The sequence below is a fragment of the Tiliqua scincoides genome, chromosome 1 (assembly GCF_035046505.1).
Source record: "Tiliqua scincoides isolate rTilSci1 chromosome 1, rTilSci1.hap2, whole genome shotgun sequence".
Taxonomy (NCBI): Eukaryota; Metazoa; Chordata; class Lepidosauria; order Squamata; family Scincidae; genus Tiliqua; species Tiliqua scincoides.
Window position 1 is genome coordinate 66,344,365 of NC_089821.1, and position 13,935 is coordinate 66,358,299.

The 13,935-nt window shown below is 44.7% G+C and overlaps 1 protein-coding gene across 1 annotated transcript; it reads right to left on the reverse strand.

Annotated features, from left to right (window-relative positions):
- Window positions 1-5,416: 5,416 nt before the first annotated feature.
- Window positions 5,417-6,373, reverse strand: LOC136644303 (olfactory receptor 10V1-like). The gene has a single exon (XM_066620056.1). It carries the CDS (start codon window positions 6,371-6,373, stop codon window positions 5,417-5,419), a length of 957 nt encoding a protein of 318 aa, XP_066476153.1.
- Window positions 6,374-13,935: the final 7,562 nt, after the last annotated feature.

The following is a 13,935-nucleotide window of genomic DNA, read 5'->3' on the forward strand; positions in this document are numbered from 1 at the left end:
ATGTGGACTCACCTCCCTGCATTACAATCTCTGCACATGAACTGGAGGTTGTCCATGACTTTGTGTACCTTGGCTCAACGATCTCCGACACTCTTTCTCTCGATACCGAGCTAAACAAACGCATCGGTAAAGCAGCTACCACGTTTTCCAGACTCACAAAGAGAGTCTGGTCCAACAAGAAGCTGACGGAACATACCAAGATCCAGGTCTACAGAGCTTGCGTCCTGAGTACACTTCTGTACTCTCCTGCAGCGAGTCATGGACTCTTCACTCACAACAGGAGAGGAAACTGAATGCTTTCCACATGCGCTGCCTCCGACGTATTCTCGGCATCACCTGGCTGGACAAAGTTCCAAACAACACAGTCCTGGAACGTGCTGGAATCCCTAGCATGTATTCACTACTGAAACAGAGACGCCTGCGTTGGCTCGGTCATGTCGTGAGAATGGATGATGGCCGGATCCCAAAGGATCTCCTCTATGGAGAACTCGTGCAAGGAAAGCGCCCTACAGGTAGACCACAGCTGCGATACAAGGACATCTGCAAGAGGGATCTGAAGGCCTTAGGAGTGGACCTCAACAAGTGGGAAACCCTGGCCTCTGAGCGGCCCGCTTGGAGGCAGGCTGTGCAACATGGCCTTTCCCAGTTTGAAGAGACACTTGGCCAACAGTCTGAGGCAAAGAGGCAAAGAAGGAAGGCCCATAGCCAGGGAGACAGGCCAGGGACAGACTGCACTTGCTCCCAGTGTGGAAGGGATTGTCACTCCCGAATCGGCCTTTTCAGCCACACTAGACGCTGTTCCAGAACCACCTTTCAGAGCGCGATACCATAGTCTTTCGAGACTGAAGGTTGCCAACTGTATGTATATGCTTTAAACAATGATATTAAATGGGATTTACTCCTGGGTAAGTGTGGGTGGGACTGCAGCCTAAGGGCCCAATCCTATCCAATTTTCCAGCACCAATGCAGTCGCAATGCAGCCCCAAAGTAAAAGAAAAAATGTTCCCATACCTTAAGGAGGCCTCTGTGACTGCTGCCCCACCACAAGATGCAGTGCATGCCCCATTGGCACAGCTGCACCGGCACCGGAAAATTGGATAGGATTGGGACCTAAGATTGTTAAAAAATTTTCCTGCTTGATGACATCACTTCTGGTCATGACATCACTTGTGTGGGTCCTGACAGATTCTCATTGTAAAAAATGGGTCCTGGTGCTAAAAGTTTGCGAACCACTGCTATGAAGGAAAGATGAAGGAGACTAGAGCATCTATGGCTAATACACATGCCTGTTCATGCTCGTAACAACAAATGATCTGGACAAAGTTGGAGCACCACCTGAGGTGATGTCAAATGTAATGACTCTCTTCTGCCCGTGCCTTGAATTGCTCCCTCTACCACTGCTTCTTCTAAGGTTGACGGAAACTGTGGAAGTGTGCAGACGATACAGGAGGACAAGGAAAAAGTTTGAGGAGCACATGGCCAGCGACATTCAGGGAAATAATGAAAGATTTTTCAAATATGTTAGAAGCAGGAAACCTGTCAGAGAAGCTGTTGACCTGCTGGGGGGAGGGGAGATAAAAGGGGACTTGAAGACTGAGGAAAAATTAAATGAATTCTTCGCATCTGTCTTTGTGGCAGGAGAGCTCATGCAGAAGTAACAGATTTTTTTGTCTTGGTCTGGCTCCATTCAAGCTAAGAGCTAGAAAAAAATTAGTAGAAGGGACCCTGCAAAATTAGAAGGGGCCCCACAAAACTGTTTCCAATTGAGCCCTGCAACTACTAAGGCCGACCCTGCCGGGGTGGGTGTTGGGTGTTGGGAAGAACGGGCCAGGGAAGGGGAGGAATTGAGGAGCTTATGGGCAGGGAGGGAGTAGGCTAGGCTGCCACCCTATGCAGGCTTTCCTGAGAGTAAAATCCAGCAAGACTTGACTCAAGTTTAGTCTAGAGTCACTGCCCCTGTGACTTGACTCAAAAAAGAGTCATAAGGTGAGCACTTTCCAAGTCACTGAGCCACCCCTTTGCAACTCTAAAGGACTCAAGACTCAAGCCCCCCCCCTTTAGAAAGCCCACCATGGAAAAAAACAGGGCTGCTGCTGGGCTCTGTGTGTGTGAAAGAAAGTTCACTTTAAAGACTCCCCTGCTGCCCCATCCCATCTGTAAAGAGGGTGAGAAGGGGTGGGAGGGACTGCGTGAGAGCAGGGACAGAAGTGGCAAGCGGGAGGAGGGTCACAAGCAGCAGCGGCGAGGCTTACCAAGATGACCTGATCCTTTGCAACCCTACTCAGAAGTAGTCCCACTCCAGCCGGTCATTCAATGAGGCTTCCTCCACTCAAGTAACAGCCATGTGGAGGAAAGCAGGGTTGCGACAAACCGCCTCCCCCTCCACAACTTCCCTGCCTCTCTCTCTCTCTCTCTCTCTCTCTCTCTCTCCATGGCATTCTGCAGCCAGTTGTAAAGCAAGAACCCCCTTGGGCTCTTCTTCCTGCATCCAATGATCATCCATTCCTTCCTTCCTTCCTATCACAGATGGGCAAAAAGCCTGCTCCTCGCTCTTATTCATTGCAAGAGGAAAACATTAACCCTTTCCCTGCCTTCTGACTGGAAATTTCCCTGCTGCTCACCCAGTCTGAATGATGGCTCCACAAAGTTTTTCACACCACAAAAATAGTAGGCAAGCACACCCAGACACGGGCAGACTTGAGTCAGCATGCGTGGGGACGAGTGCTGAGTCAGGTCACCCCTGACTTGAGTGTTTTTCAGTTTTCCATGCACATGACTCATGAGTCAATGAGTCACCAAAATTGTGCATTTTCACAACGAATTCTGAGTCATTGACTCGAGTTCCCATTCCTGGTAAAATCTCATTAAAATCAATTGAATCTTTTTCTGAGGAAACCTATATAGACTTGCACTGTTTATCTTTCATTATTTGAGATGCTATCATCAGTTAAATTCATGGTATTTCTGAAATAGAAGTTTTTGTTTCATAATGACAAACAAAAATCTATTGAACTCCAGCTATCTGAATTCCTGGTCATGAGTGAAAGAAAAGTTAATGTGCACTGAGAAAGAGAGCAGGGGAAGAGGCTTTCCAAATCTTAAATTACTGTACATTGACATGGCAAAAGTGAGCCTATAATACATAATGGAGTGGCTAGTCAAAAAGGTGATGTGAAACAGGAATATTGCAAAGTAAAATTACAAACTTTAATGGGAACATGAAGAAAAGAATATATACATTAACAATATAGAACAGTGGTTCTCATACATTTAGCCCCAGGACCCATTTTTAGAATGAGAATCTGTCAGGACCGCTGGAAGAGATGTCATGACTGGAAATGACATCATCAAGCAGGAAAATTTCTAACAATCCTAGGCTGCAATCCTATCCACACCTACCCAGAATTAAGTCCCATTGACTATCATTGTTAAAAGAATATCATAGTAGCTTGTTAAAAGTACAGGTCTGTAACATTTCCCCAAATACAGTCACATACCATGGTGGCATCAAGTCTAATATATTAAAAATAAGATATTGAAATGAATGGGGACACACCTGAAATTGGCTTGTGACCCACCTAGTTGGTCCTGATCCACAGTTTGTGAAACACTGATAGAATATTATGAGATAACTGACAAGTTTTAAAAAATTTGGGGTGATATCATCAAAGAATTAACCCTGCATAGTCCTTAACTGCAGTAGGCTAATAAAAAAAATGTGATAAAGAAAGAGAACTACATAAAAGAACTTGTTTAATAATTCTCAGTTTGGGATTTTGAAGGAATTCAACACTGTACCTGTACCTACCATGGTTTCAAACATTTTCTTTCTTTAAGAAATTCAAGGAGAAAGAATTTGTTTTGAGGGAAAAATACAGAAGTTGAATCAATTTTTGTAGAGAGGCCCATGAAGCATGCTTTGTCCAAAATTTATATAATTCTTTTGAAATTTTTTTGTGAGTGAGAACACGTGATGACCTAATGAGAAAATAGTGTCAAGATACCAGCATAGTTATACATTTTGACACAAGTGTCAAATTAGAACCAAAATGCAGCCATTTTTGGAAAGTCCATCTCCATAGTTTTCCGGACTTTGATTAGCAAACCAACTTGAAGGGAATTCTGATCATTTTAAGAACCAAGGGTGTGAAAGGAGTGTGCATTGGAGAGACTGAACAGACCAGCTCCTGAAAAGAGATGACTGAAGGGAAGGAGAGAGATACACTAGAAGGGCTATAACACATCAACCGATCAACAATACCCTCTTTGAGAAGGGGAACTTTAATGCAAGGAAGAGAGCAACAGTTTCTTATCAGAACTCAAGGCTGTGTGAAGGAGGAGTAGAAGAGCCCAAATGCCATTTTAGCAATTAGGGAACTCTTTGTACCTTTCCTGACCCAAGCAAATCCTGCCCATTTGAAATCCCCCCCCCCCCAAAAAAAAGAGGAATGGCATGAAAAGAGGAGCCATCCTGGAAGGCAAACCCCTTTCTGTTGGAACCATCTCCAAGGCTCTAAAAAAAGTACCACGCAAAATCCAAGGAAGAACTCTTTTATTTTTTCTGATCCAAATGGGCCATCAGGCTACTGTTATGCTTATTGATATGCATCACGTAATCTGGGTTTTATATGTGCTAGGGACCGTTTATCCGAGTCTCCACTTGTTCCTTTTATTTACTGTCTCTGGAAAAAAAAATGTATATAAACCATGACCTTATGAACCTAAGATAAAGTCAAAATAATAATCCAATTTATACCACCGTTCAACATCAAGATATGACACAGTCAGCATACTGCTTATTTTAAAGGCAGATTTGGATCAATAATTTGCATTCTTACTTCTGGGATGATGGGCAGCCCAATCCTGAGCTCCCGTGGCATCCACTTCGGCGGCACCAAAAATGACTGCCACCGGATCCTGCATGCCATGGGCTACCGTGGATGGCACCTCAGGAGAAGGGAAGTAGCCCTGTAATGGGGCTACTCAAGTTACCACCAACCAAAAGGTTGGCAGTAAGGTAAAGGCGTTCGTGTGGGAGCCCCAGGAAGCTGGCACGCCAAGCTCAGGATTGGGCTCTAAGGTTGCAATCCTAACCTCACTGTCCTGGGAGTAAGTCCCATTGAACACAATAGGACTTACTTCTGAGTAGACCTGGTTAGGATTGTGCACTAACCTCTTAAGTACCAGGTGCCGTGTACCTTTAGCATGAACCTGGCTAGCAGACATTTCACTAAATGGCATGATGGTGCTTCTACCATCGTCCCCTCTATTCCAGTCCTGAAGGGCAGCCAAGCACTGCAGGTAGTGCCACAGAGGCCAGATGCTGCAGATGAATTTCATCAGTTGGCTATCCCTATTCTGTACTGTTGCTACCAGTCCCATTTTTCTATCTTCAGTGGAGGCTGCCATTTCCTCATCAGTGGCCAAGAGATATCATTTTTGTCTGGGAAAGAACTCTTCTTCTAAAGGCTCTGCTCAATGCATCCTTTAATTCCTTATTTCTCATGCTGTAAATCAGAGGGTTCAACAGGGGAGTAACAAAGGTGTAGACCACAGATATCACTCGACCTTCTTCTGGTGAGTAGCTGGAGTTGGGGCGTAAGTAAATTAAACCACAGCAGCCGTACTGTAAAAGGACAACCATCAGATGGGAAGAGCAAGTGGAGAAGGCTCGTTGACATCCTTTAGTAGAGTGAATCTGCAAGATAGCCACCACAATGAAGACGTACGAGATACAGATTAGAAGGAAGGGTATGGTCAGTACTATGACACTAACTATGAAGAGAGCGGCCTGATGGATATGAGTGTCACCACAAGCCAATTTCAGGATGACCGGAATGTCACAAAAAAAATGCTTGATTTCATTACTGCCACAGAATGGCAGGCGGAAGATCAGGATGGTCAGTTGGAGGGACAACAGGAACCCCAATAGCAAGGATGCAGCTACAAGGCAAGTACAGACTGTTTTGTTCATGATGACCAGGTAACTCAGTGGGTGGCAAATGGCCACATATCGATCGTATGCCATAATGGCCAGTAGGACACAGTCAGCCCCTCCCAAGAAGACAAAGAAGAACATCTGGGTGCCACATCCATTTAAGGAGATGGTGGCATTTTTCCCAGACAGAAGGTTGGCCAGGGCCGGTGGCGCAATTACAGAAGAGTAACAGAGCTCCAGAGCAGCCAGGTTGGCCAAGAAAAAATACATGGGATTGTGGAGGGAGTGGTCAGCACGGACAATGAGCACAACAGCAGCATTCCCGCAGAGGCTGAGCACATAGAAGAACAGGAAGAACAGGAATATGACCAACTGCGTCTCAGGCAAGGCTGAGAAGGGATGGAAATGAAACTCAGTTTGGTTCTCATAACCCATGAACCTGGTAAATAGAATCTGTAAAAGAAAATATGAAGGCAATATCATTTCAGTGTTCAGAAAGACAGCTTATAGAAAGACAATGCACATCAATTGATACTGAGACAATTTACCAACATAAGGCACAAGTCATCATCATCACTACACTCATATGAGCAGCCAATGGCAGGAGTACGAACAGCAGCGAACCATCATGCATGGATCATTTGGGCTAATCTGCACTTTTTCTAAAGCCATAAAAATATATATATATAAGCCATAAAATGTATAAAGGATAATTTACATTAATCTAGTCTGCTTCTCAGCAGAGATAAAAAGGGCCCTTTTATTTAGACCACCAACGGCAGGTTCCAGCATAATTTACAAGACGTGATCACTAACATACAAGTACAGAGGAGGGCAGTCACAGTGCACTGATATCAAGGCCAGAGAAGGTTTCTGTAAAGGGAATGTTTGTTCCCTTACCTCAGAGCTGCATTGCCCTTATGTCAGTGCTGGAAAGCACTGACATAAGGGGTTAGGATTGCGCCCTCAGTCCCACTTCCCAGCTGTAATATGAGTATAACAGTTCCTTACCTTACACAGAAGTTGAAAACCATTCACTAATGCCAGTTTTGTAATTTGGAATGAGGATGGACATGCTTGCTGGCAGAAGATGTTGGCAAGACCACTTTGGAACAGAGGAACAAAACCAATCAAGAAAATAGCTGAATGTGAAATCTTGGTTGACCCCACTAGTCACATCATTAGGGCTATAGGTTCCTATTCAACCAAGACCTTAGGAATAGAGTGATGCTAATTTCAGCCTGAACTACAATGGGAACTGCCTGAATGGCAAAAGCTCTCCCTCCATTGATAGCTGGGAATGTTCAATCAAAGCTTGTGATGAAAAGCAATTTGACAACAAGTGTCTGAGGGATGAAAAATTTAAGACAGGTTAGAAATGCAGCTCTGAACACCAATATAGTTGCAATCAGGTTCCTCTTTACATGTTATCATGAAGCTCTTCCCCCAAAAGAGTGTCTGCCTCCTTGATACAAATGGGGATATTTCTATTTTGCTACAGTTACTGTGTTTCTTTTCTTTTCCTTTGTGCACTTGCAGTAGTTGCGTGCTTGATTCTATTCTAATGCACAAAGGACTTCTTTTTCATTATGCATTTGTTATTTTTGAACCTGTGATTTTGCAAGTGTCTTCTTTCTTTGTTCACAATCCTACAGTCCTTTGTCTTGCTTTTGGAAAAAAAAGATTATTATTTAGTTAATGTTTATGTTAAAAAGGTGGAGACCCACTGATTAGCCCTTGGAACCCCTGCGATCCTAACAGCATTGTGTCCACGACACTGAAAGCCTGACAGAAAGGAAAGCTTCTTCTGCCTTAACGATTGAAGGCAGAAGCTCTTCTCCTTGTATGTGGCATGTCTCTTTCACATTATTAAATCTAATAAAATAAAAGAAAGAGAATAAAGGATGGGGGAAAGAGATTGCCTTATGCCTCTTGGTAAGTTCATGATTGCGTTTGGTGTCCCTTATGAATAGAGAATGGGAAAATTATGAGAAAGACAGGAAGATCAGTAAAAACATTGTCCACTGCAATATCTCACCTGTGTTTTGCTGAGGCTCCTCTGCTCTTTTCAATCAGAAAGAAAAATACAAGTCAGGATGAAAAGGAACAGCTGCAAAGCTCATGGCAGGTCTTTGGGGCCTGGGAGGGAAGGAGGTACAGCACTTGGACATATCCCTCTCATTCCCCACTTTTGAAGATCCTCCTTTTATAGCAAGACTGGGAGGCAAAATGACAGGTTTTGGCTTTGCAGAGGCATCAGGCATGAGAATGAACTCTCTTGTAACTGTTCCTGAGTTTGAGTTGGGTAGGAGGGGGGTGGGTGAGGAAGGCTTGGAATACTCGATGCTTAAAAAGTAAACGCCAGCAGAGCCACAGAAATACAAACTGCATCATTTACAACCCCAATGGGATGAACTTTGCTCAGGACTGCTGAATGAGAAATAGCAAATCCTAATTAGAACTTTGGGGTTAATTGCCATCTTAGCCTGGGAGGCAGGGGATCATGTTTTCAGAGTCTTTGGAGGAAGGAGTGCTGCTGCTTGTGGTGTGTGTGTCCCTCTCCCTTTCACCCCATTGCTAATTAACTGTCAAGCTTAGAAACTACCAATGAGTCTAAAACACTCAGGTTTCCCAAATATTGTTAAGAAAACTTCTTTTTAGAGCCAGCAGGACATGTATGTACATATGTATGTATGTATAACATTTGTATACTGCTTTTCTACAGGGATGTACTCAGGGCAGCATACAACAATCAAGGTAAAAACAGCACACTTTAGTATAGCCATTTTCAACCACTGTGCTATGGCACACTCGTGTGCTGCAAATGGTCTACAGGTGTGCCGCGGGGGTTTGGGGGAGGATCATTTGTTAGTAGGGCCACTGAAGGATGCAAGCCCCTGCTGTCAGTGCAGAGTGCCTTGTCAATTGTCAAAAACCAATGGTGTACACTGAAAATTTTCGTGCCTTATCAGCGTGCTGTGAGTTGAAAAAGTTTGAAAATTGTTGCTCTGTCTAGTAAAACAATAAAGATGCAGCCATTAGAGTGTTTGACTATGCATTCCAGGTTTGGAATGCAGCTTCCTCCAACTTGGAGGAGAGGTGGGATAGAAATGTGAAGAATAAAGGTCAAATTTAGATGTTAAAAAGTTGGAAATGTGTAATTTTGACCAATTTCAACATTTATTATGATTCGTGTCCAGCTTTATCCCCTTCTAGGTTTCTTTCGTTCTATTTCATGCACTGTGTTTCGCAAAGAGAGCACATAGAATTTCCTCATGCAGTGACAGGGAAGGAAGATCCCAATACAGTCCTATGCATTACTCAGAAGTAATGAGTATTCCATGAAATTCAATGAAATTTACTTCCAGATAAGTGTGCATAGGATTGCAGCTACAGGGTCAAATCCTATCCAACTTTCCAGCCCTGGTGTGGCCGTGTCAATGGGGCATGCACTGCATGCTGTGGTAGGAGGGTAGTTATGGAGGCCTCCACAAGTTTAGGGAATGTTTGTTCCCTTGCCTCGAGGCTGCACTGCAGCTGCACTGGCACTGGAAAGTTGGATAGGATTGGACCCTTCGTCTGGCAATTTCTTCCCATGCTGTTAGTGTCTGTGTAGGTTCCCTGTCCACTATACAGAATATGAGGATTCTGAACCTTCTGGACAGTCATTTTTGAAAAGTTCATCCTCACATTCTACCTCTGTCAATAGGAAATGGAAGTAGAGATACTATGCTCATTCTGAAGGGGTAAAATGGACAGCAGGCTGGAAGCAGACCACAACCACAGGACCAGGAAGAGTTAGTAGGTCAAACTCTCCCCAATATCAGATGTCCAAGCAACAGGACCTTCTTCTACGGCACCAAGCTGGAAGCACCAATTCACCACATGGCTTGGGAGGTCCAACGTAAGGCAATTGACAGAACAGCTGCATCTTCCCTGAGTGGAAATGCAGGAAGTGAAGCATTTATTGTGAAGAGCAATCTAGTTGTCTGCCTTGCAAGGACTACATGGATGCAGGTTGTGCTGAATTTGCAGAGGGAGGTGGAGAAAGCCATGCCACAGTTTACACCAAAACCTTTCCTGCTCATAAACGACAACAGCAAAACAATACAAGTCAAACCTCTTGTGCTAAATGTGTAGCTCAGTCCTTGGCAAGTCTTTTCCCCTAGACATAAACTGTCTAGTAACTTTGGCAGTGGGGGATCAGTACTGGGGCCACAGCTCACAGTGACAGGTGTCTAGTCCATTCCCCTGGTGCCGCAGTCCCAGCTAAAATAACCCCTTGAAGCTGAGCTGGAAAATGGTCCCTTTATAGAATCTGCTAGCTGAAGTATACACTTTACTTTGCACCTAAAGAAAGATTCATTTTCAGGGTCTAGGCTACCATCACCAAATCTAGATCCTGGCCCAGCATTTGCCCTAACCCTGTAGAACTTTCTCAAGGGAATAAAATAAAACTAAAAAGTAGTTAACCAGCCCCTAGAACTATTGAAAATCACTTGGCACAGAACATTGTGCTCTGCTGCCTAAAAAATACAACAAATATTCCTCCCTAAAGCTCAAGAACCTCTAAACAACTGCCATCTACCACCAGCCGAGTTTATCCCCATCTAGATGCCAAGACAGGTTTGTCTTTTTTTTAAATAGTCAAGCTTTTCCAGTCTGCCAGCTATTAATCTGATCCCAACCCCACTTACAGGCATGCCCTGGTATCCTTGGATTTGGGATCCACGGTTTCAGTTATCTACGGATACCATGGATACCAGGGACACCTCTTAAAAAGAGAGGGGAACATTTTAAAAGTCTAGAACAGAACCCCAGTGGATATCGGCGTACACCTATACCTCATTACACCATACCTAGTTATCTCTTTCCTTTTTCCTTAAAGGCACTTCTTGTTTTAACCTGTTCTTTGTTAAATCTCAAAGTGCTAAGGACTTTGCTAAGCAAAGTTTTGCTAAGGACTGGGGTCCAGGCATGGCTGAGACTGAGTGTCTCCTCTTTTCTGTTCACATTGTTATGATGCTTATAGATTTCGATCGACTGTCTATAGATCTATGCTCGGTATTGTTTTTCCTTCACCAAGACCTGCTTCTGCTCAAAGTTGATCCGATGTTCAGTACTTATATTATGTTCAACTACTGCTGACTTGTCAGTCTCCCCCAGTCTGCGGTATCTTTGGTGCTCTTTTAGTCTAGTACTAACTGACCTTTTGGTAGTGCCAAATGTAAACTTTACTGCACTTGCACTGAATCCTGTAGACACCTAGTGTATCCCATCTGGGATCCTTCACAGAACTCAAACACTGCTGAACCTTTTTTGTTGGTTTAAAGACTGATTCAATGTCCACCCATTCCAGAATTTTACTGATATGGTCAGTTTCTCCTTGGATGAAGGGTAAAAACACTCTTGTCCTGTGACTCCTTTGTTCTTGTATTGTTAGAACACCATCCTTTCTAGGAAACAGAGACTTCTTGACCAGTTCTCAGAGGTACCCATTTTGTTCTAATGCCATCTTAACATGATCCAGTTCTTCTTGAAGACATTGGGGCTCTGAAATTCTTTCCACCCTTTTCATTATTGTATTGATCAGACCCCTTTTTTGTTTAGGGTGGTAGTTGGAAGTAAAGCGTGAATAGCGGTCTAGGAGCCCAATCCTGTGGTCCACACTGCACCTCCGTGGTGCGGACCATAGTTGCAGACGTAAGGCACGTTTGCGGGGCTTACCGCCAGGCTCCCGCTGCAGGTGGCTCAGCTCCGGCCGGCGCTGAACTACTGCCAGGTGGCGCCCGCGTTCTGCAGATGGGTGGTGCCTGCAACCGCCAGGTTGCGGAACGGGGAATGGGGGCGTTCCCAGGGGCATGGGAGAGACGTTCCAGGGAGGGGGCGGCGTGGTGGTGGGGGGCGTTCCCGGGGGCGGGGGAGAGGCGGGTCTGCAGAGCCAAGCTCCGCAGGATCCAGGGCACTCGGGTAGGGCTGCTCACCCTACACGAGCTCCTTCACTTTAGCAGTGACCAAACAGTCACTACTAAAGTGAGTAGTCCCATTGCGGGGACTTCCTTCTTCCCCTTCTCCCGAAGAGCCTCCCATGGTAGCGCAGGAGGCTTTGGATCCGGCAGGAGCCCTTTGTGGAGCCACTGGGTCCTGCAGCTCCAGGCAGCTCAGGATTGGGCTGTTAGTGTGTGGGTTTTCTAAAGACCTTGTGTCCCAAAGTGCTATCATTATCCCTTATTACTTAAATGTCCAGTGCTTCCCCCTCCCCAGATTTTTACTACCAAAAATTCACAGGGAGAGTGTCCTTCTTAAGACCTGTAAGATCTTTCTTTAGGTGGTAACTCCAGCTACAGTCAGCAGCCTTAATGGTTACATTTCACTTTGCTTGCAGGGCCTGACAGTTTCATCACCATCACACATATGTTTAACATATCAGTGGAAACCTGACACAAGTGGATTGATAGTGCAGCAAATGTGGGCTGGGATATAAAGTGGTCGTGTGTGCAGCGCTCATATGGGTGCCTCAGCAGAAGCCAATCACACTCTAGATCCATTAAAACTATTTACTACACACAGTTAGATGTATGGCTTGTTTCTCACTCTAATCATGAATAAAATTTTTTGCATAGGGCAAACCTTTCAGTGAGACCCCCTGATTCACAGCATCACATTAGAGAGATGGGTTAGGACACTTTCCATAATGAGCCACTGTGGATCTATCACCTCCACCTGGGCTGCCCTGCGCATTTCCCAGCTCCCTGCCCACCACCTTTGAAAAAGCAGCTATGTGTGGATGGAGGAAGTGAGGAGAGGGGTTGCTTAAGATTATTGGTGTCAGTTTCTCTCCCCCTTTCCTCTCCTCTTCCCTACTTCCTGCTGCCACCATTGCCCTCATCTCTTTCTTGTTCCCTTCCTGCTGCTGATTCAAAAGGCAGAGAGGGAAGGGGAAAGAGAAAGGAATATGGGGGAGTGTGGAGTGTGCAGGAGTCAGTCAAGAAATGGATAACATTTCTTGAACCAGCCTGAGGTGTGTGTTGCAGCTGCCTGTGGAAGCTTGGAAAGCACAAGAACTGTTCAGCTAGGACAATGACTGCACTATGAAGGGAAACATCTGGAGAAATGGAGGGCTCTGTGAGTTTCTCTCAGAGAATTACACTTGTAAAAACCCCATTTGAAAAAAATGAGGTTTATAGTCAGCCTGCCTATGTAAACCACCTCGGGTCTATGAGCATACAAGAAAGGCGGCACATTCGTACTGTAATAAATAAATTAATAAAATATTAATTGTAATAATAATAACTTAATTAAGCCTTACTGAGTGGATTGAAATAGGCTGATCATCATGAGAGACTGTGAAGGTGCATGATCTTCCTTTGTCCCTTTCTGCCCTCTAGTGGTTCTCTTTTATTCAGCATCCATACCAACATCGGGCCATCTGTTCCTGTGTAAAATATTTATAATCTTGCCTCATGCTGTGCGTGAGGCAGTTTACAACCTAAGTTAAAATAGCGACATCCCATAATCATAAAAATGAAGTTACAAGCAAAGAAAACATCCAAAACCAGCAAAAATTATTTCAATACCTAGTCAAACTCAGCTCAGCTCCTGCATGCTTCCCTAAACAGAACTGGCCCAAAGCCCCTTCTGAAGTTTATTGGGGATAAGCTCTGCAGAAGGTCCCTTCTCTGGAATGCCATTCCACACCTCTAGGGCCACTCCCTAAAAGACTCTGACTTCTATCTTGTTTCAGGTAAGAGGGACACAGCAAACAAGTCCTGAACAAGTGGTTTCTTTACAGGCAAACTTCCAATCTATGCTTCCTTTCTACCTCTCACTTCTCCAGGGCTGACTTTTTGGCAATTGGGGAGATTTTACTCAATTGGGCCCCACACATGGTGGGGGTCCCACACTGCCCTTCCACCCATCGCTGCTTCCAGTTGGTCCAACGTTGGGTCACTTCAGAAGCAGCTCCCACACACCGCTGCTGCCAGATGGTCTGAAAT

Excerpts from the sequence above, each read along its gene's own strand:
- LOC136644303 (XM_066620056.1), bottom strand. The coding sequence starts at position 6,373 with ATGGGTTATGAGAACCAAACTGAGTTTCATTTCCATCCCTTCTCAGCC.